Here is a 23,606-nt window from a genome sequence, read left to right on the forward strand (position 1 = left end):
ATGGTAAACCCCGCCATAAATGTAACAGAAGAGAGCATCATTCACTATACTTTAGGAATACTTAAGCATTACTCTACTTCTTCTAGGATCATATTTTGATGTGACAAATTAAGAGTAGTTTATCACTTTTACATAGATCTACAAAAATATATAATAATAAAAAAATTCAAGGTTGGCAAAATATTGCATCAGTGATGACACAAACATCTAAAAACAAAAGGTTTTAACGCACGATAAGTCATGGAGACGCCAATGGTATGGGTTTATGACAGCCTCCCTTGTGACTTATGAGTTCCTTGGTGAGTATATATGGTATATACTTAGATCCAAGTGACATTCATACATATGCTTAATTAATTTCCTATCTTCCATTATAATTTGAAGCTGAATAGTGGTAGGGATTCCAATATCAAAATGAATTGAATAAAGTTGAAAATTCTTGGGACAAATTGAAAATTAAGCCAAAATTCTGCTACACTGTAATATATGATCTTCATAAGCACTAGCGCATTTATACCTCTTTATGCACAGTTTCTTAATCATACAAATACAAGAACCACTGTAACAAAGCCGTGCATTATAACGAGTCTTTCAAACCTTGGAAAAAATGCTAGGATCACGGCAAAGTTCACAATTTTTGCCAAAACTAGCCACGTAGTAAGTTGTGAGAGGTAGATGTGTGAACTTTGCTATGATCTTAACATTTTTCCAAATCTTGGTGTCATTGCATATTATTAAGCTGATGAACTTTGGAGTCATAATTTGCTACTTCATTGTCCACTTGAACATGCGAGCCGTTTAACGGGATCTCCACTTGCTCTTGTCGCATCATCTCAGATATATCTGGTCCCACCATTCCATGCTAGCAATAACATAATATAAGATTTTGGATGGAATCAAAAAAATAAAACACACAAATTTAGATTAAGCACACCACAAACTAAAATGTATTATATTTATATATTTTTCAAATAGTAGTAAATAAGGAGGTAGGGGAAAGGAAGTGAGTTTCGAACTATAGACACTAGATATTATAAAACATTCAAAGATGTCATTATTATTGAACTATCACTTGAATCTCATAATTATACTATTATAAATGCAAACATTAGGGGGAACTTTTAAGTGGATAATTATTGAGTACTCCCAGAGTACCATAAATATTTACTTCCCCTTCTCACATAATTGTGAGTCTCACTAATTAAATTTATAGTATGACTTACAATTCATGTGGAAGGAGAGAGTACACATTTATGATACTTCTAGAACTTCTGAAGTATTCAATAATTTTCCCTTTTAAGGTACCAAGAATTCATGTAATATCCTAGTGAGCCTCATAATTATACTACTATAAATGCCTCTTATATGTTGTTCAAGCTCTATCTCCTCTCCTCCACTACCTATTTATTATTTAAAAAATAAATAAAAAGAACCAAGTTGGGCCAGCTTAATCATTTTGGGCTTGAGATTAAGATCAAAAGCCCAACACAAAAAATTCATTCTAAGATGGCTGCCCCCAAGCCATGAGTTTAAACTGGTCCAACCAATCTTGGGCACAAATGGCATGTGGGCCATTCCAAAGTTCTTACGGCAACCATGTGTATAAATTGCAAAATGATGATGATGATTAATTCATAAATCATAGTAAAATTCTTATTATTCCAAGTGAGTATAGTATGTACTAGAAGGAAAACCTGAATGTGAGGGAATAAGGTCGGTGACAAGAGAGCGGTGGAGTGGTGGTGGTGCTGTTGCTGGTGCTGGTGCCCGGTTGAGTTGTAGGCTTGAGACCAAGATGTGAAGTTTCCCTCACTTGGGTTTGTGCCCATGCTGCGTGGGTCCGTGTTTGAGCTTGTTCCTTGCGAAAAGGGATCATACACTGTGGATGATAGCTCCCTGCAAATACATGTAAGTTTAAACTCATTAGTAAATTGAATCCAAATGATGAAGCAAAACCCAAATATATTTGCTTCAATATATGCTAAATTTCCCAGGAGCCTTGTGTTTGTGTTAAATTGCTAACAATCTTGTAATTTAATAGCATTAGTTGGTCTTCTTCATTAGGAAAACTAGAATTCAAATTTTCCTTCCACTATTTGTAATAATTGAATTGTCAAAAATATATCTTCAATTTAGTGTAAAGAGAAGGGAGCTAAATCTAGTCACTTATATGATCCTAGCTTATTTTGAATCGTTAGACCCTAAAAGAAGAAGACTATTTGACTCTCTTTTTTTCCAATAATTATCGTATATATCGGATATATACATTTTTATTTTTATAGTACTTGGAGTTATATACGACCCACATACTAGTATTGGAGAATAATACATCAATATGATGCATGATATACTTTCTTTCTTAAACCGTATAAAGCAAAACTTTATTTTGCTTCTGTTTCCATTGCCCCACACTACTGCCAAATTTTGTGTCTAAACTTTTATATGCATGTTTGCAAATATTTGAATTCATTGTTTATCCCAGCTTTCTAGATAGAGAGAGATGGTTTTGAAGCTTAAAAATGTACTTTCACTTGTCTTTTTTCTTTCTTTTTTTTGTTTCCCCCTTTACTTTATTTGTTATATGTCTTCGTTAAAAAACTAAAAATGGCTGACTAGCTAAGTTACAAGACTCTTAATTACTTACACCTGCTCTATAAATAAATACTAATTAAGAATTTATTTTTTAATTTTTTTAAAAGAAAAACCCTACTTATTAAGAATTGGAGGAAAAATCAAGTTGGTGGCCATTCTCATAGAACAAGTTTAATCATAGATTAAAACAGATATAATTCTTTTTGAGAGAAAGCTAATAATAGGTCTAAAGAGTCGTTAACATATAAAAATCTAACACTTACAAGTTATACTTCATTTAGAATACGGTTTAGAGGGCATGTGGCAAAAGTGACAACTTACCTTAGATGGTTTGATTTTTTTTTTTTTTTTAATTATTAATTTGATGCTTTGAGGGGAGAAAATTTGAACTTTGGATATCTCTAATATAAACATCAGAAAGTATCAACTAATTGAATTACATGACTTATGGTGAAAACTTACCTCAGTTGACTAAGAGAAGTAGATGCATCAAAAATATGTCCATGGTTGTGTCCACCATCTGGCATCCAATTGACGACTTCATTTTCGAAAGAAGCTGCGATCCCTTGCTATTGATCCCAAAAAAATAAAAAATAAAAATAAAAATACTAAAGCTACTTTCATAACTAAATTATATTTATTACTGTACTTTATGTAGTTTAATTACCTGTAAACTGGATGGATCGTAAGTAGATAGATGGTTGCTCAGCAAATATTCCTACAAACATTTTTAAAAAAAAGTTGTAATAAAAATGGAAGTTTAGATTAATATTACAGACATCTGGTTTTTTTTTTTTTTTTTTTTGGTAATGAACAAACAAAGTTTGTCAACCTTTCTCTGCATAACACGTGTCATGGTATCAACTAGATTTTTCTCACAGGATTCGAGCTCTTCAATAGATGTGATTTTTGTTGGTTCAGGCTCATATACCCTGTGTTTAGAGAAGCATTTAAATTACTTAGGTCTCCACGAACTAATATATCGTAAAGAAAATTATGTAACTAAACAAATAAGACAGGAACAAAAGCATTTTTTTTCCCTGAAATTTTTTAATGACCTTATCTGTTCTTCAGCCATTTGTAGTTGTTGCTGTAATCTACCAATTTCCTGTTGAAGTTCCTAATGACAGAGATTAAACAAAGTTAAAAGGAAAAAAAAAATTATATATATATATATATATATCAAATTTCAATAAGGTGACAAAGAAAAAGAGATTAAACAAAGTTAAAAGGAAAAAAAAAATTATATATATATATATATATATATATCAAATTTCAATAAGGTGACAAAGAAAACTCTAACCCTAAGACTATTTTTTCTCACCTCGATATCAGAGTTAACAGCCGTCGGACTTTTTTGAAGCATTGATAATATTAATACATCGGCGGGAAAGAAAAAAAATTAGCATCATTAATATAAAAGAAACTTTAAAGAAAATTTGATATGTATGAGGGGGGAGAGAGGAAGACAAACTTGGCAATTTGAAGAGCAATGTCATTTTCACTCCTTAGTTGCTGTAAGGTCCTAAGCAAATGCTGCATGAACAACATCATAATTTCAACAAGAGTTATCTTGAATTTTTAATAAGAGAGTAGCACTTTTTTTTCCTCTCTCTTTTTTCTTTCTTCCTTCCTTTTTCATTTTTTCTTTTTCTCATTTTGTTCTCTCTCCTTTTTTTTTTCTTTTTTTTTTTAATGGCTGAATTAAAATTTTAAGATGGAGTGGTGGCACCCCTTAGCTAAAAGAAAATTGAACATCAAAATAATTTCGTCTTACCTCTTTGTTTTGAATATCACTGCCAAAGAGAAACGAATTATTATATAAATCAATTGTACCCACAAAAAAAATATATAAATAAAATGAAAGGGTTATGGATATATGCTAAAGGAGAAGAAATAGTTTTGAGTGCATACAAATGCCTGCCCTTCTCTGTAGGATGTAAAGATCTGCAACAGATAAACCAATGAAGTTAATCAAATTAACAAGCCAATATAGTAATGAAGAATTGTAAATAAATTCCAAACTAAATAATAAAAACAATAAGATCATACGTACTGTTCTCTTTCTTGATCAGGGAGATTGATGAAACGAGTGAACACATCCTCAATCCTAATTCCAAGATAACAAAATTTATCACAATGTGTCTTAAAATTTATTTCAATGTAAAAAACACACATATGCATACACATTATATACAAATACACTCGTAGAATAAAATCGTGTTTATAAAATTATCAATCAATAAGATGAAAATCAACAATATAAAAAAGTAAAAGAAGTGCAACCATAACATGACATCTAATTCCATAATTTGTTCAAGCCTATTAACATAAACCAAAAGTAATTTCCATTTCTAGTTTACCAATTTCTATGCACACCACCTATTACAACCTCAAACTAATTCCATCACTTTTACATTCTTTTGCATGCAAGAAGCCCACGTTGAGGGGGCAACATAAAACAACAATATTCATTGAGGGGAGCTTTTTTTTTTTTTTTTTCTTAATTATAATTTGATAGTTAGGAGTGAGAATGAAGATTTGAATTCTAAATATCTCTATTAAAAACATCAAAAAATATGAAACAATTAATTTATAAAACTCAGAAAAGACCTATTTTAAAAGACAGTACCAAGTACAACAAAACAAATCCAATAGCTAATTATTGGAAGAAAAATCATATTCTTTTCATAAGAATTGCTTCATATGCGCACAACTTTTCCAAGACAATTACCATTTTGGCCCTCAAAACAAATTCATTAATAATTGGAAAATCATTGGATTGAGCAGCATAATTAAACAATTATAAATCGATTGCATGAATTAGTGTTTGCAAGTTAATAAACCACAATTCAAATATTGAAGCAAATATGTATATAAACAAAACAAAAAGAACGCAAAAAAGTCAGATAGTTGTATGATAATATGAGAAATGTGGTATGTATTAATATTATACCACCTTCTTCTGCCCGAGAAATGGCTGAGACGACCAGAGGGAGAGAACATGATGAGGGCAATATCAATGTCACAAAGGATGGAAAGTTCATAGGCTTTCTTAATGAGCCCATTTCTACGCTTTGAGAATGTAACTTGTCGATTTGTGTTGTTTTCTATTCTCTTTATCTCCAGTTTAACACGACCCATCTTGATCTGTCACCTATATCTGGGCAAAAGAATGAAACTGAAATTTTTTCGAGAAAGTCAAACAACTTTTTTTTGGAAGAAAAAATAGTTATAAAAATGCCCTATAATAAACAATGCATGGACATGAAGGTTAAGGGTTGGGTCGTTGAGAGAGAGAGATGGTTATAAATGGGTGGGAGAAGAGATAGGGAAGAGAGATTTTAGGATGTAAAAACAAAAAGAAAGGATCACAGGGTTTTGGGTGTTTTTGATGGTTGATAGTATAATACTAAGCATTACCGTTAATTGGTTCGGTTATTTTGACTCAGCCCCTTTGTGTCTTGACTGTTGATTTCCAGGAGACTTTAATTTGGTGATATGCACTATTCAGCCTTTTTTTTGAGTCGATATAACAGTAGAATTTTTTTTTTTTTTTTTTTAATTTGGTTTGCAACATAAATTTGAGTAAAATCATCGAAGCCTGGTCAACACAAAGAGATAATGATAACCGTACGAATTGCCTCAAATGGTGCTGCCATTCATTAAGTTTTAACTAACTTATACTTCTAGTCCTTTTTTTTTTCTTTTCTTTTTCTCCCTTGAAAGAAACTAACTTATAATTTGTGCATACATCTGTTGAAAAAAATAATTTATGCATACACAATCTACGTACACACAATAATTATCCTAGAAAGTGAGTTGCATATAAAAAATTGCAAAGTTTATAACTAAATGAATATTGCTATAGCCTATATGTGAATAAAATATATCAAATTTCGTTTTATAAAATATAATTACCATGATGAATCATTTCAATATTTGAAATCATTTAATTTTTTTGTCAATAATTTGAGAGAATATCCATATTGTTAATTTGGAATTTTTTTGTTCCATTTTATAAATTTAAAAAAAAAAAAAGAAAAAAAAAAAAAGGATAACTTGTTGTTCTATTTATCTAGAAATTTTGTTTTACTCTCTTTAACATAATTGTTTTTTTTATTAGAAATGTCCACGGGTCAAGTTGGGTCAAACTGTCCATCAAACCACACTTGACCCAATTGTATTGGGTTTCAGGATCACAAACTCACCTGTGTCGAAAAAAGTTCTGGACTTGTGATTGTCAAATTGTGGTGCATGGCAAAGATCCATTGAATCTAGAGCAATTGTCACCAAATCTAGTAAAGATCTCCTCAAATCAACAGAGATATCACAAATCTGGTGGAAATCTTGTTAGATTTGGTGAAATATTCATTAGATTTTTGGGTTTCATCAGTGTGAAGAGTCATGAAATGCCAGAGTTGAACAAATGATGGGTGTATATGGCGGGTTAGTCAAAATAGAATATTTGGGAGGGGCAAACTACCACTCGACCGGATGTTGATTGGATTGGAAGCCTTGCACCCTCCGTCAACTGAAGTCTGAACCACAACTAGGATCAAATAGATTTTTGGTCGGATGGCTTCGAGTCGAGCAAGCTTATTGGGTCTGGTTGTATGCTGGACAACTCTACTTCTGATAATACAATAAATTTTGCTAATATTTATTACACCTTTTAAAGAAATTGTTGAAAGTTAATCATTGTAAAAGTCTATGAAACGAGCACCTTTAGATTATTGAAACATGTTAATAAATTTTTCATTGCAATTATTTGAGTTTATCATAAATTTTGAAATTTTAAGATAAATTTTGAATTAATTTCGATTGGTTAAAATGGATTTGAAATAGAAATAAAGGCACTTGAGATAAACTAAACTATAGTGAATTTAATCTTTTGTTGAACTTCACTTCAATTTTTTAGTATAGATAAAGATTTATATGATTTCCTTTCTTCCTTTTGTCTCATAGTGTTTATGTATTAAAATGCAGAAGCATTCGAATTTCTCAATTAATCCACGAGTTCCATCTTCCAAGCCTAATGTGTCATCTTCTGGCTTCTCTTTGCCTCCCTACTAAGCAAGCCAATTTAGTACCTTTGGATCTTCCTTGGGATCCGTACAAAGGGCTCACCAGATAGCTACAAGGTTCCCAATTTTTGATAATACATAAAAGTATGCAGCTATGTGCCAAACTGTTAACATAACTCAATGTTATCCTGAACCATTTCGTCCAGACAAGTGCAAAATACATATTATGTCCAGCATCTATTCTATGGATCAATACCAATTATGAACTGAGAGAACGCTTGGTAAGATTGAGTCTTTTGGACTTGTCGAACATTCCTTATTGCTAATTGATAACCTTGCGGCCGCAAACATTGTAATGGATCAGCACATGGGAGGGTTATTTTTTTTAAACTAAATTCTCGAGATTCAGAATTCTTTGATGTTATATATATATATATATATAATATAATATAATGCTAAAATTACTATAAATTTTATATGAAAAAAAATACAAACTAACATGTTAATGAACATTTTTTTTAAGATGCAAATATTGATGAACATGATTAGTCACTTCAGTGATTAATAATTGATGATTCAATATAATTTAACCTGAAATTTGGGTTGTTCTGAGCCCAAGCTCAAACCAGATTATAATTAGGAATGACCCTTGTCTTTGAACAATTCGGCCAACCATCTAAATTCTAATGAGCCCAAAATAAGGACAAAAATTATCCAAACTCAGAGGCCCTAATCAATGCTTACTTCATGGGCCTAAGTAACCTCACCACGCATAGCATTTCATTGTCATCTTTAGAATTTGATTTTGGAATTTGTATTTAATACTCTAAATTGTGAATTTGTGATTCTTGGCTTAAACTATTCCCTTGAATTGACCTTGTCCCTTGTCTAATCTTATATAAAAATAAAAATAGTTGGCTCTTAGAAAATGACAATCACTCATTCAAGGAAAAAAAAATATTTATTACAACAACAACAATAATCGTTATAATAACACAGAGTCATTACAATAGTTAATGCGAGATGTTGCAATAAAATTTGAGGTAATAAAATTGTGAAAGCATGGATAGCTCCACTTGGAGTCCTGGGGGTTCAAATGAACCTCTTGAATTGGCTCAAAATAAATTATGTATTGTTAGGACATATGTAATTCAATATTAAGAACATATGTCACTATTTTATCTAATTAGCTAATTCTTTGACAAAACACATTTTACTTGTAATTTGGTAGATCTAAGATGTATTTAATGTTTCAAGAAATAAGGTTTCAAGTTCAAGTATTAAAATCATACAAGTCTGTCCAAAAATCAAGTGAGAAAGTGTTGTTCATTAAAGCTCGACAGCTAGTATCTATCAGGGTTTAAGAGAACTATTTCAGCCTGAGACTCGACAGTTGCTCGACAGATAGGGTATCTGTCAAGATTTATGAAGTTCAGATTTTCAATTCTAATTTTCATCCAATCCGTGAATGTATGTTTAAGTTTTCTTTTCTCACAACCCTAAACATATATAAGAATTATTTTGAGAGCCGTAAAAGGTAACGCACAGTTGCACAAGAGCACAATTCCACAAGTGTGAAGAAGTGTAACCGAAAACCTAGTTTACCTTAGTTCTTCTTTCTCTTGAAGAAACTGCTATGTTTGTACACCTTAGAGTTTTGTGACCAAGTAACTTCATGATCTTTATCGTGTGATGAATAGAAGAACTTTACAACTAACATTATTCTCAAGTTGGTGATCAAGTCACGTACTGGGATCCGCACAATTGGTTAGTCACGTACTGGGAGCCGTGCATTGAAAATGAGAGATTGTCACTACAGAACAAGTCCAATTAAGTATTGGGGTAAGAGTTCAACTGCAAGTTGGTATAAGGTACTGAGATTTCTTTACTTGTAAATGCTTGTTTTGATAATAGTTGATTCTCGGGAGTGATGACCTTAAAATCACTCTGTGGGATTTTTGCCGTGTAGGTTTTCCCCATTTGTAAATAAATCACCGTGTTAATTTAATTTCTGCTGTATACTTAGTTTAATTTGTGATTTGTTTGAGCTACCACGCATCTTGCATGTTAATTTGATTAATTAATAAATTTGGTTAATTAATCAATTAATTCATCACAATGGGTCAATACATTCTTGGCCTATCATGTATAATATTTTTTGTTAGGACATATGTGGTTCACTTGTTAAGAACATATGTCATTCTTTTATATAATTGGCTAATCTTTTAACAAAACACATTTTACTTGTAATTGGGTAGATCTAGGATGTGTTTAATACTTTAAGAAACATGTTGTTCAAGTCTAGTATTAAAGCCATGAAGATTGGACTAAGAAACAAGTGAAGAAAAGTTGTTCATTAAAGTTGGACAGATAGCTCAACAGTTGCTCGACAGATAGCTATCTATCGAGGTTTAACGAGGCTTGACAGATACTATCTATCGAGGTTACAAAAATCAGAATTTTCAGATATGATTTTTGGGTCAGGCTTATGTATTTGTGTAGGGTTTCTTTTCTCTCAACCCTAGACCTATATAAGGCTTATTTTAGAGACCGTCACATAAGAGAATACAAGGAGAACATATGAAAAATGTGAATGATGCCTTATTCTCTTTGAAAGAAGTCACTGCGTCTTTATGCCTTAGAGTTTTGTAACCAAGTACTTCTTGATCTTCATTGTTGATAAAGTGAAGAACTTTGCAGCCAACATTCTTCTTCCTCAAGTTGGTGAGTGAGTTACGTATTCGTGCAAAGGATTTAGTCACGTACTGGAATTCGTGCATCAAAAAGGGTGGTGTTCATATATTGAAGAGTTCAAAGGTTCTGAAGCAGTAGAAAGTTTCTGTTGTGAGTTTATCAACGGAGATTATAGAGTCTAGGGACAAAAGTTTTGTACTAGATCTGAAACTTCTCTTTACTATAGTGAATTGTTTTTCAGGAAGGTTTCCCTCCAAGTTTTTTACTGTGAAGCTAGTTTGTTTCATTGGTTTTCCTGAGTCATCATATCTTGTCTTATTTATTTTTTCGCTGCATTCATTATTGACATGATATTAATGTTTGTTTGTTTTAACAAGTTTTATTCGTAATAAATCTAATTAACAACTTGGATTTAAAACTTGTTAACTATATCAACCGGGGTCTAAATTTCCCAACAAGTGGTATCAGAGCGGGTTCACTCTGATTAGATTAATTTCTTAAGTGTGATCCTTGGCCCCAGTTTTCATGGATCGTGGACAATCTCTTTTGATTCCTCCTTTATTTGATGGAACTAATTATGCGTACTGGAAAGTTTGTATGAAATTTTTTTTTGCAGGCTCTAGGTGAATAGGTATGGCAAGCTATTAAGGTTGGCTAGATTAAGCCAAAAGAAGCGCCGGTGGATTGGGATGATGCAACAATCATAGCGGCAAATTACAACAGTAAAGCCTAGAATGCTTTGTCTTGTGGAGTGACCAATGAGAAATTCAAGAGAATATCATCCACAGAAGTTACCAAGGAAACATGGACCATTCTTGAGGTCACCTATGAAGGTACCAAGACAGTAAAGACTGTGAAGTTTCAAAGACTCAATAGTAGTTTTAAAGAAATAAGGATGGAAGAAAATGAGACCCTTTGATGAGTTCTATGCTAAACTCAAGGATATTGTGAATTCTGCTTTCAACCTTGGAGAATTTATAGCAGAATCCAAAATTGTTAGGAAAATCTTTAAGTCCTTACTTGAAAGATTCCATGCTAAGATCACAACCATTAAAGAAGCAAAGGACATTGATCAAATTCCTTTGACTGAGATAGAACCTTCAAACCTATGAGATGGGATTAGGTTTAATGGGATAAGGTGGAAAGAGTAGAGACTTAGCTCTTAAGGGTATAGAGGAAAAGATTGAGGACTCTGAAGATGAAGATGAAAGTGAAGATAATGATGAGGATCTAACCTTTATAATTTGTGAGATTATCAAGCTTCTTCGATTTAGGAAAAATGATAAAGGCAAACCTCCTAGGAAATCTAAATCCTCTAGGAATGGCAAGAATGAGAAACTCCTTATTCAATGCCATGAGTGCAAAGGTTTTAGTCATATGATGATAGAGTGCCCAAACTATCTCATGAAGGAAAAGATCAAGGAGTCACAAAATAAAAGGTTAGTTGCTACTTGGAGTGACATTGAGGATGACTCTTTTGATGAGTATGCAGATGAATGTAGTCACGTTATGGCATTTGCTGCCTCAACCGATAAGGTGTTCGTAGAGAGTGCTAGTGACAATAAGGATTCTTCTGATGATGAAGTACCCAAAAAATTGACTATTCAGGAAGCCTATGATAAGCTATGCACTAAATTCATAAAATCTGAAAAGACTTCTCATCTTTGTAGAAAAGAGCTTAATAAGGTAAAAACTGAAAAAGCTGATTTGTTAATTAAACTAGATGAAACTACAAGGTTAGTTGAGACTTTTATTGTAGAAAACACCTCATTAGAAGAGAATGTCAAGAATCTTGAGGTTGAGCTTAGTCAAGCTAGAACTCAAATAGAAAGGATGTCTAATGCAAAACTTGATGAGGTATTGAGTGCTCAAAAGCCTAGTTCTGAAGACTGGCTTAGGATTTGCTGTCTCCTCTAGCCCTTCCTCTTCCACGGTGTCTGGATCAAAGACTGTCTTAGTGCCACAATGTGAGAAAGGTAATAAAGGTATGAAATCCAAAACTGGTTTGGCTAATTCTAAATCCTTTGTTAGACCTCTTATTTCTCATCATTGTGGTGTTTCTGGACACATTCGTCCTAATTGCTTTAAGTTGTATCCTCATAAGTAATTTTCCAAACGGTCACAAGTTTCCTCTCAAGGACCTACACCTTTGTTTGGAGAGTTATTAAAAGTCTTGAGCTTTTTAATTCAATTTCAAAATAATTATAATTCTTTTATGTTCTTTAGTAGACATACTAGGACACATGTCTTTTCATCTTCACGAACAAACACTCGTGCTATGTGGGTGAGAAAAGAGCCTAAAACTTAATTGTCTTTTCTGTTTATCCTATATTTTAATTCTTTCTATCTAAAGTAAGACTCTCTTTTCTTGATTTCTTATTTACTTTTGGAATCGTGCTTTCATGCATCTACACCCTTCTATCATGCCTTCATGCATATGCATCTTTCTTTCATGCTTTCATGATTGTTTGTTTGTTTTTGTTTGATTGTTTAGTATTTATTTTGTTGATTTTCAAAATAAAAAAGAAAAATCAGAAAAATACAAAAACAGTGTATGTTTTGTATACATTGGTACTTGTGTACCTTGAATGGCCATTTAAATAAAGTTTTCTAAATTTTGTATCTCTTGTATCTTAGATGAGAATCTCTATGCACAACTAAGCAAGTGAGTTTTGTGGCTCTTGTTTGTGATGAGTAAGATTAAATTATCTCTTGTACTTAACACTCATATCACTTTTTTTGACGAGAAGAACTAGAAAATCCTAAGAAAAAGGCATAAATAATCATCTCACCACTGTTGCCCACCAATCATAATATGACACATGTATGCTCCGACATAGCAAAAGTGTAGTGTCAATAACATTTGTGTGCTTCGGCATAGCAAAATTAGAATATTAAATATCAATGGGTATTTCTTTTCTCTCTCTTATATGCCCATGCATGATATGCTAAATAAAAAGAAAATATGCAAAGAAAATAAAAAGCAAAAAGATCAAAAATGCTTTTAAATATGATTGCAAGCATGTATTCTAGGAAATGTGGGAGTTATAAGATGTACCGCGAACGTGGTAATCCCCATCAAATAGTTATAATTGTGTGTGAGTTAAAGATATTTTCTCATATCTCAAATCTTCATAACATGTATACACTTATGCAATCTTGCGATACTTTTCACACACAACATCCAATATTCTTTGCTACTCTTGATACATGTATAAGTACAATGTGATTTGGTCATCACAAGGTTTTACATATGTTATTGTATGTTCACTAAACTACCTTGACTTGTTTTTGAAATATTAAATTGCTTAGACTTGTTTAGTGTTAGTGTGTGTGTGTGTGTGTGTGTGTGTGTGTTTGAGATCCATGTGCTTAAAATTTTGTTGAGAGATGTTTTGAAAGCTTAATATGTTGATTGGATCATTGGTTGAGTTGCATGTCTGACTGCATTCATGTCTACATTTTTTCCTTCTTAAAAAACTGTTTTTAAGCAATCTCGACACCTCCTCGACACCTCTCGATACCTGGCTTATCTATCGAGCTCTTCAGCTGTTTTTTATCGCAATCTCGACACCTCTCGATAATTAGGTCGGTCGATCGATCGAGAAACTTTATGTCCCCTCTATAGCTTCTTGATCCTTCGAGGTTGGCTCAATAGCATCTCGACACCTCTCGATCGATCAAGATCCTCTTGCATGCATTATTTTTCACATGTTTTGCATTTTTCTTTTATCTTGTCATCCATAGCATCTTGTTTCATTACATTTATGCATTTTTATGGATTCTTTATACCCCCTTGATCATCCTTGATCATCTTTATGTTTCTTGGGTGAAGTTTTTTAGCTTCTTGTACCTTTTGTCAATCATGACTAAAAGGGGGAGAAATTGTAGAGAATATGTGGTTTCTTTTTAAGATTTTACATGTTAGGAGGAGAAATACATGCTTTTATAAAGAAGAGATATGTTTCATCTTATTAGGGGGAGTGCTTACCTCCTTATTCTTGTACCTTGGGTCTTGTGACCATTATTGACATACATTGTACTTATCTTCTTTATATGTTGATGTATGTTTTCTTTACCTAACCCTTACATGTGTTGTTTCTTTCCTTCCTTTATGCACATGCTTCTTATACTTGTATGCAGTCTATTATTTCTGTTTCACACTAAAATGCCTTGATGAGTTTTGTTTAAAGTATTTCAGAAATACAGGTTGTCAAAGTTTACTTGCCATAAACTCTCTTCTTGAAAATTTTTTTAAGAGTTTGTGTTAGGATAGATTTTATTATATTCAACAAGTGAATATGAGTTGAGTGATTTATGACTTCTCTCATATGTTTATTTGTTTATTGTGGTTTTGTCACGGATTGCCAAAGGAGGAGATTGTTAGGACAAATGTGGTTCACTTGTTAAGAACATATGTCATTCTTTTATGCAATTGGCTAATCTTTTGACAAAACGCACTTTACTTGTAATTGGGTAGATCTAGGATATGTTTAATATTTTAAGAAACATGTTATTCAATTCTAGTATTAAAGCCATGAAGATTGGACCAAGAAACAAGTGAAGAAAAACTGTTCATTAAAGTTGAACAGATAGCTCGACAGCTGCTCGACAGATAGCTATCTATTGAAGTTTAATGAGGCTTGACATATACTATCTATCGAGGTATCTATCGAGGTTACAAAAATCAGAATTTTCAAATCTGATTTTTGGGCCAAGCTTATGTATTTGTGTAGGGTTTCTTTTTTCACAACCCTAAACCTATATAAGACTTATTTTAAAGGCTATCACATAAGAGAATACAAGGAGAACATATGAAAAATGTGACTGATGTCTTATTCTCTCTGAAAGAATACACTGTGTCTTTGCGCCTTAAGGTTTTATAACCAAGTGCTTCTTGATCTTCATTGTTGATAAAGTGAAGAACTTTACAGCCAACATTCTTCTTCCTCAAGTTGGTGAGTGAGTCACGTACTAGGATTCGTGCAAATGAGTTAATCATGTATTGGGATCCGTGCATCAAAAAGAGTGGCGTTCATATATTGAAGAGTTCAGAAGTTCTGAAGTGGTAAAAGTTTTCTGTTATGAGTTTATCTGCGAAAATTGTAGAGTCTAGGGACAAAAGTTTTGTACTAGATCTGAAACTTCTCTTTAGTATAGTGAATTGCTTATGGGAAAGGTTTCCTCCCAGGTTTTTTACTATGAAACTAGTTTGTTTCATTGGTTTTCCTAGGTCATCATATCTTGTTTTATTTATTTTTCCGCTGCATTCATTATTGACATGATATTGATGTTTGCTTGTTTTAACAAGTTTTATTCATAATAAATCTAATTAACAATTTGGATTTAAAACTTGTTAATTATATCAATGAGGGTCTAAATTTCCCAACATTTTTTAATCTTGTTTTTGTTTTGACCTCCCTAAAATAAAATTTTGAATACCCTAATCCTAGATTTTGTTTAAGCCCAACTAAAAGAAGTTTGAATATGATCATCTTAACAATATCCTAGCATTTTTAAACACACAAAAAACTCAATAACAAACCAATTTTATCTAAAATCTGGAAAAAAAAAAATTTTTTTGATCAGCCCAATAACAAAAATATAAATTTGTTAATCTTAAATTTTAGAAAAAACACATTTAGATATTAAAATTTTTTAAATAAATCAATCAAATGAAAGATCAATAGATGAGTGATTGTCTGACTGTGTACATAGATGTAACTTATAGGATTGATAATGAAAATATTTTGTAACAATTTCAAAATATGAAACATCATAGAAAGCAATTGTAAATATTTATGTACTTTTGTTTTTATTTTTTGTTTTATTTTTTGTAATGTTGATATATTCAAGTTCTCTTTTGTTTTAAATTTTATATAACTTATGTTTCTTATTGGCCCCTAAAAAATAATCTTGGAGCCGCCACCGTGTGAAAGGGTTACATTTTGTCAAAAGGTATTAGGTACTGCTGAGTCTTCTTATATATGCTAATTGTCAAAAAGTAGGTTTTCAAATACTTGGTGTATGTGAGTTCTGGTATTAATTCCCTGCCTTATATGTGAGTCTTCTTTCTAAATTTTATTGCGAATGATGCAGACGCCAGTTGGCCAGGACCACTTCTCCTTAGCTATACTCGTCAATGATAAAATCTATATCATCAAAATACAATTAATACAAGGGGCGCTGTTTATGTTCAAAGTAACTTAAAAAGTGTGAACACTAATGAGCCCCTGAAAAGTGCTGTAAATTAACAAGTTGTTTAGTTGGAGCTTAGCTCGAAAAGTGACTTGTTTATGTTTATATGTTTAGTAAATAAGTTAAGAAAGTCCAATTCAAGCTTGGCTATTAAATAAGTTAATTAAGCTCAAACATAATAATATTCATGAGCAATCTCATGAACATGAAAGTCGATTTCAACGTATATAATATAATATTATATGTTTATGTATACTTATTTAATAATACACCTATTATATTTACGAACTTAATTGATAATAGATTTTATAATTCTATAAATAAGTTTGTATGATATCAAGTATCATTAATCAACTATGAATATTGATGAAGTAAGTTTTTGTATGTGGTTTCCATACATAATTTGCAACTTACCGTACATATATACAAAAGGAGAAATATTAGTACATGCCCAGTACATCCTATAACATACATTTTTACACATATTTGAACGTGTATAACAGAGTGCATATAATAAACACTAGCCTATACAATATGATTCATATGCAGAAACGGCCATTATAATTGACGCTAAAAAAAAAAAAAAAAAAAAAACCATGTCCTGCCAAATGCGTAAAGAAAATTTTTCAACGCCGTGAAAAATGTCAAATAGAGGAAGACTCTAGCTATGTTGAATTACTGAAATGAGTAGCAACCCACACATTTTCATTCATTCAATAACAGTTCCCATTTCCAAAGCTCATGTCCACCATGCACAAACTCTCTAGCTAAAAGAAAATTCAAAACAGAGATATTAACATAATCATCAAACCCTATACCTATCAACAAAACACAAACCCCTGCTCCAGCTAGATATATAGCTAGCTTAGTCTACGATTAACATTTCGATACAAGCAGATCGATTTTGTAATATTTGATCTACATGATGGAGCAGGCATTTGGGTTTTCATCACTGAACATGGTGGTGTATCGGTCATCCACGGTGGTCTCATTAATTGTGACAGTATTGGGAATGCTCCTGACCATATTAGGAGGTGCCTTCTTGTCATAAGCCTGAGCAACGTAAGGATGAGCCACCAGTGCGTATGGAACATAAGGCCACATCTCTACCTTTTTCTTGGTTGATTGAGCTGCCTTCAACACCTTCTTCGGCTCAACATAACCTGTAACAGTCACCTTCTGCTGCTTCCGGTCCACGTCCACAGATTTAGCCCCTGCAAGAAAAGAAAAGAAAATTTAATGTAATCTCTAGCTCGCCCATGATGATAAAGCAATTGATACATCGAGTAATACAGCAGACATAACCGTTTTCACAGTAATGAAGTTGGTAAGTTTTTATAATTGGTTAATTTGGTATTCACATCACTGACATTCTTTTGTAGAAAAGAAACAATAAACCTTTGATTTGTCTGTAGCCTTGATATCAATTACTGACATGAAACTACAAAAACAATAGAGATAAAAGAAAATAAAAAGAAATGAAACATACCCTTTACTCCGGAGAGAACATTCTTGACCTTACGCTCACAACCTTCACAGTCCATCCTGACTTTGAGCGCTACAGTTTGCATTTGCTTCTTCTTCTTGCGTTTTTTAGCACTGCTTAATAAAGCGGATAAGTATTCCAAAGTGCCTTCCACACCCATTTTTTTTTTTTTTTTGTTTCTTCAAATCTCTAGCTTCAGGATGATTTTTGTCTTAAGAGAAGTTTCTACAAGACTTTTTGTATTAATAAAAAGCAGATGGGACCGAAATGCAAAAGCTTAAAGATAAGCTTGAGAGTTGAAAAGGTTAAATTTAAAGGAAAGCAAACATGACAAGAGAGAACACTCTAAGCAGTAGACAAGGATAAGTCTAAACTTGATCTTCTTGTTTGAATGATCAGGAAAAAAAAATGTAGGAGAAGAGAAATGAAGGACTAGTAGTGGTTCTTGTCATGGGTCCTGATGGCTTGTATAGGTTTATATATAGCTGGTGGTCTAACAATAACGGATGAATCAATGAGAAACATCCATGGTGTGTGTATTAAAGACATAAAAAAAACGATAAATATAAATGACATAAACATTTTTTACAATATTTTCAAAACTATTGACATATTTTATTGTGATTGAATAATTAAAAATCAGTATCAAATTATCAATAGTTAAACTAGATAAAATACGGTATTATTTTAATCATAACAAGTTAAATATATCAGCAATTTGTGAAAGTTGTTTTGTCCTCAGTATTATTCAAACACAAAATAAATGAGCAAATAAAAAAATATATATAAAGTTGGATTTCCTAGAATCTGTACGAAACTTCGCTCTAGGTCTGGGGATTCCTTCTTACCTTCAAAAGAGAGAACAAATCAACAAACCCAAAAGAAAAATGCTTCAAAGTTTTCCTCTTTATCCCTTTAAGCTTTGTTAGCTCTTAAAACCTCTTAAAATATGAGTACACCTTCGTTTGCTACTCGCACTTATTATATAGGCGTTACGTACGTACATAAAGAAAAGCTGTTGAGACCTTAATAGTAAGAGTAATGCTCAGAATATAGAAAAGTATACAATTTTATGTCACAATTCACCAAGTGACAAGTTATGTTTATTGTAAGTGTGATGATGAGTATGTGAGAACACATTTGCACCAATCACAATTCGTCACACAGTTAATTGTACCAAAAAATTGTGTATTTTTTTGTGTCCTAAGCATTACTCTAATAGTAATCAACATGTAGCTTAAATTTAAGTAGACTTTGGTTTTGCCTCCAAAGTCCAAATTTGTTGTGCTTATAGAGAGTTTAATTCTTTGGGCACACGAAATGTGAAAGTAAACAACAATGATTTAAGTTTGATTGCTATGCTCGTGGAAAGACTTGTCAAAAGTTTGAAAAAAAATTAAAAAAAAATAAAATCCCAACAAAAGTTTATAAATCAATGCATGATGATAATCATAATATAATGGGTGCAACAGGGAGTACTTGGATGAGCTGCCACGTAGATATATCAAAGATTGAGATCGGAGGCACGTGGCAACAAACAATTCAATGGGAGCTGGTGGTTGCTTCAACCTGTTTGAAAAGGGTCTTGTTGAGTGTTCACAATCACTAGCAATTGTCTATTTGTGAACAGTGTTTTTGATTGGGAGGTGTGATAATAATTTATTTGGGCGGTGGGACTAAGAAAAATAATAGAATAAACAAAACCTACAAAAGGTGTAGCGGGCTGTGACAGGTGGTTTAAATTTTTTTTAAGAAGAAGTAATACTTACACATAAACCCGGAAGTAATATATAGTTAAAATTTTTTTAAACAAGTTTATAATATATTATATAATCAGTGTACTATTATAAAAATATCTAATTTTTATTGAAACTATTATAAAATTGTTTAAATTTTACTGAAAATATGTTAAAATATGCTTATACCTTGGGGAAAAAAAATTTTAAAAAGCCGGAAAAGTAAGGTTTTAAAATTTTTTACATAAAAACTAAAAGTTAAAACTAATGTCAAATAGATTCTTAAAATGAGTAATGATAGCATTGTTATATAAAATTTACGTGGGACATTAGTAAAAATAATAATAATAATTTTTTTATTCTGATTTTTTATAGAAAATATTTATTATGTTATTGAATTATGCTAATTATATTTATTATTATATCAATTTATAGACCTTTAATAATAAAATTCATAATAATTCTAATTATTTCTTTAATACTGTCTTTCAATAATTAAATTTAAAGCCTCCCATGAAAACTAAATTTTCTTCCTTTCTTATCTTTATATAAGTGAGAGTGGAGGATATACTATCAACATTTGATGATCAGCTTTATTTGAGACAATCATATATAAGTATAGGATTTTATTAATGTGTGCTCTTAGGGCACACATTAATTTTTATTTTTAGAAAAAATTTTCTTCTGAATTGAAAAAATAATAACAATTTTTTTAATTTTTCAAAAAAATATTTTTAAAAATAAAAAGTTTAATGTGTAGACCACACATTAACCGGATCGCATATAACCATTTTTAAAGAAAAAAAAAAAGGACAACCACATTCTTTAATCTTAGAATTTTTTATAGTATCTGAATTATGTAAAAGTTTTGTCGTTTCCCGTATCACTAATAATATTAAACTATATCCAACATCTCATATATTAGAATATTTATTCGCTTTAGACATATCAAGGACAGGTGCTCCCGTACCTATGATCTGATCAACAGTACTCTTAGATTCCATTACTGATAGGTGGGCCAATGTGATTATTATATGTACCAAATTCATAATTGTTTACGGTATGATACGCATCCTACTATACGTATCATATTGTGCATAAAAAATTTTATGTTGTATCAGCATATCGTAAGTGTTCATAAATTATACGATACAGTATATATATCGTATGAATTGTATCATATTGTAAAATTATATATATCGTACGATTCACAGAAAAATGCTTTAAAATGAGATTTTTTGTTAAAATTTGTACTTTTATTTGAATCTTACAAGTTGTTAAACTTGTTTTAAACACAAAATTATTAGGTTATTTAATTTAACATAATAAAATAACACATTCATAAGTTTATTTTTCCTCTCTTTCTTCTACAAAATTTGGACTACACAGTACACACTTATACTTCACTTTAATATTTACAAATTTATTTTTTATATCATGAATAAGATATTAATTGAAAATATAATTATTTTTATTGTTTTTTCACTATGTTCTAAGTCCAAGAAACTAGAAAGCCAAGAAGAATTTTTTATTTTAATTATTATAATAAAAAGAATAAGAAGAGATAGTAAATGTTAATGACAATGAAGAAAATTTTAATGAAGAAATAAATTTTCAAAATGATAAACATGATGATAGTATTGACTTAGATGAGGTTGATTAGTCAATATGATGAATATGATGAAAATAAATTAATTTTTGGGTCATTTGTTATATATTATTATTTTTTAATTTAAGCAATTTGAATGTGTATATTATAAACACGTGCTAGTTTGATTTATTTAGTTAGCTTGTTAAATATTATTACATCAGTGATGAATAAATTAGTCATTAACTAAATATATTCAAAATTTATAATGAATATACCCTTTATATATGTATATCTATAAATTTTATTAAGTGTTTGTGTATCTTACGATATACAATACGGAAAAATAAAAAATTGATTTACAATACAATTCACGTTTTGACAACAATGACCAAATTTCATTAAATCTATAATTGGGTTAAAAAAATAAATTAAATTTGTAATTGTCTTGATGATCATGACGAATTCATCTCAGTCAATCCAAGACCTTATTTCCGAGTAACAAGGATTGCCCAATATGTTCACACATATGATTAGATAGACATTATGATATTCGATAGGTAAGTGATTCTTAAGTCATCATGATATCTATGAAATTCCGAGTTCAAAATATCTCTCTAATATTTTGGGGTCACTCCTAAAGAATTTCTCCCTATAATGATTGGTGCATGTGGGATGAGAAATTACATACATCCAAAAAAAATAGTAAATAAAATAAAAAAGTTAGGCATACATACATTTGCAACTTGCAACTTGCAAAGTTAGGCATATATATATATATATATATTCTTTTTTTTCTTTTTCTTTCTTGCATTCAATACCACCAGTCCATTACTTATTTTTTAAGGAACAACTGGAGCCATATCTTTATAAGCGTAGATTTCTTTGTGTTGACTGGGCGAGAAAATATTGCCCACCATCAGCATAGGACACCATATATCTAAGGACTAAGGTCCCAGTCAACTATATATCATTTCGCAATCTGCATGGCATGCATGCCTTGGTGACATAGATGTGTCACCATCGTCACTTCCATTCACATCACCATATGAAATTAAGATCACAATTTCCTTGGACCTCAAGAACCTGCAGCCTCAGCCTCAGGTTATGGGCATTCAGCCAACAAAAAAAGAAAAGAAAAAAAGTAACAGGCTATGGGTAATTTATGCCTACATGTCAATGTATGTAACCCCAATCATCGTGCTAGCAATGAATGTGTTGTAGGTTTGTATATTCCAAACACTTGGACTAGGGTTTATTAAAAAATAAATAAAAAACAATTGGCCTTGAGAAGGAAACACTTGAATGTGTATATATATGCCTTAGGCTACTATTATACCTGGTCGTTTTTTTCTTTGCTAAGCTCGTACAAACATTCATGCTAGGTCCTACTTAAGCCATTCCATTTATTTAAACTTCAGACTTAATTAATTAAGGATATCAAATTTTTTTTCTTCTTCTCTATCTCGGTTTGAGAAGCATCAGAATTGAAATGACAAGAGAACTTGGTCAAAACATATATCAAATCTGCAGTAACTTGTAATTGCATGTCTAGAACTAGCTCCTCACTGTAAGTCATGTCAGTTCAAATGGCCACTGAGACGATGTTGGGGTGAGAGGTGGGGGGGGGCCAAGCCAATTGAGACGATGTTGCGGTGAGAGGGAGGGCCAACTGTGAGGTTAGAAGGCCCCCCCGAGAGCTAAGCAATATACCGATTTGCACTAGTAGTCTATACTATCAGTCTAATTAACCTACTTCTTCTGTTAGCACTGAAAAAGACTAATAGGACATCAATGCACACAGCATGGTGCAATGCATCTACCTGTTCTTATCAATTCAAGACACTGCTAGCAGTCTTTCATCAAAAGACTGCTAGCTCTATAATGCAAATATTCCATTTAAAAAAATATATATATATTTCATCATGATTTTTCATTTTTCAAGACTTTATACTCTCCATCATTTTATTAGTATCTTTTCTATTAGGTAGAAAAGATGTCAAGGTTGTTCTTAATTATGTACTAATATTATGCCAACGGACCTACGCTCCAATTCCTGTTTCAAATTATGGAGCATTTGAAACACATTAATAAAAAAATTATATATATGTAAATTATAAAATATTTTAATAACTTATTAAAATTCAATAATAGAATAAATTTGTTTGATGTTACTTGACAAGGGCACATAATTTAAATCCAAAGTTTATAAAAAAAAATTTAAATAAAATGATAGATTATAAAATGCTTTAAAATAAATAGTGAAACTCCAATTAAATTTGTTG

General features: G+C 31.4%; 2 protein-coding genes across 3 annotated transcripts; both read right to left on the reverse strand.

Moving 5' to 3' along the window:
• Positions 1-406: 406 nt before the first annotated feature.
• LOC111988822 (agamous-like MADS-box protein AGL104) lies at positions 407-5,875 on the reverse strand. Of its 2 annotated transcripts, none has more exons than XM_065771884.1 (12): positions 5,549-5,875; positions 4,649-4,702; positions 4,507-4,539; positions 4,370-4,388; positions 4,067-4,128; positions 3,917-3,944; positions 3,651-3,712; positions 3,425-3,524; positions 3,260-3,310; positions 3,055-3,161; positions 1,695-1,896; positions 407-862 (listed from the first exon to the last, which is right to left on the reverse strand). In XM_065771884.1, the coding sequence occupies exons 1-12, from the start codon at positions 5,734-5,736 to the stop codon at positions 722-724; spliced, it is 1,047 nt and encodes a 348-aa protein (XP_065627956.1). In that variant the 5' UTR covers positions 5,737-5,875; the 3' UTR covers positions 407-721. The 2 variants fall into 2 exon arrangements, with proteins under 2 accessions (XP_065627956.1, XP_023876386.1); XM_024020618.2 differs by having other exon boundaries at positions 408-862; positions 5,552-5,874.
• Positions 5,876-17,186: 11,311 nt separating this feature from the next.
• LOC111988820 (heavy metal-associated isoprenylated plant protein 24) lies at positions 17,187-18,629 on the reverse strand. Its single transcript, XM_024020617.2, has 2 exons — positions 18,001-18,629; positions 17,187-17,725 (listed from the first exon to the last, which is right to left on the reverse strand). The coding sequence occupies exons 1-2, from the start codon at positions 18,155-18,157 to the stop codon at positions 17,430-17,432; spliced, it is 453 nt and encodes a 150-aa protein (XP_023876385.1). The 5' UTR covers positions 18,158-18,629; the 3' UTR covers positions 17,187-17,429.
• Between the last annotated feature and the right edge of the window lie 4,977 nt (positions 18,630-23,606).

This window comes from Quercus suber, unplaced genomic scaffold (assembly GCF_002906115.3).
Source record: "Quercus suber isolate HL8 unplaced genomic scaffold, Cork oak 2.0 scaffold_50, whole genome shotgun sequence".
NCBI lineage: Eukaryota > Viridiplantae > Streptophyta > Magnoliopsida > Fagales > Fagaceae > Quercus > Quercus suber.

Bases quoted from the DNA above. Each gene is read 5' to 3' on its own strand.
- LOC111988820 (XM_024020617.2), bottom strand. From the start codon at position 18,157: ATGGGTGTGGAAGGCACTTTGGAATACTTATCCGCTTTATTAAGCAGT. The intron at 17,726-18,000 runs GTATGTTTCATT...CTTTTCTTGCAG, and splicing joins TGTTCTCTCCGGAGTAAAGG to GGGCTAAATCTGTGGACGTG.
- LOC111988822 (XM_065771884.1), bottom strand. From the start codon at position 5,736: ATGGGTCGTGTTAAACTGGAGATAAAGAGAATAGAAAACAACACAAAT. The intron at 4,540-4,648 runs GTACGTATGATC...TATCTGTTGCAG, and splicing joins CCTGATCAAGAAAGAGAACA to ATCTTTACATCCTACAGAGA. The intron at 3,311-3,424 runs GTTGACAAACTT...AAATGTTTGTAG, and splicing joins CACGTGTTATGCAGAGAAAG to GAATATTTGCTGAGCAACCA.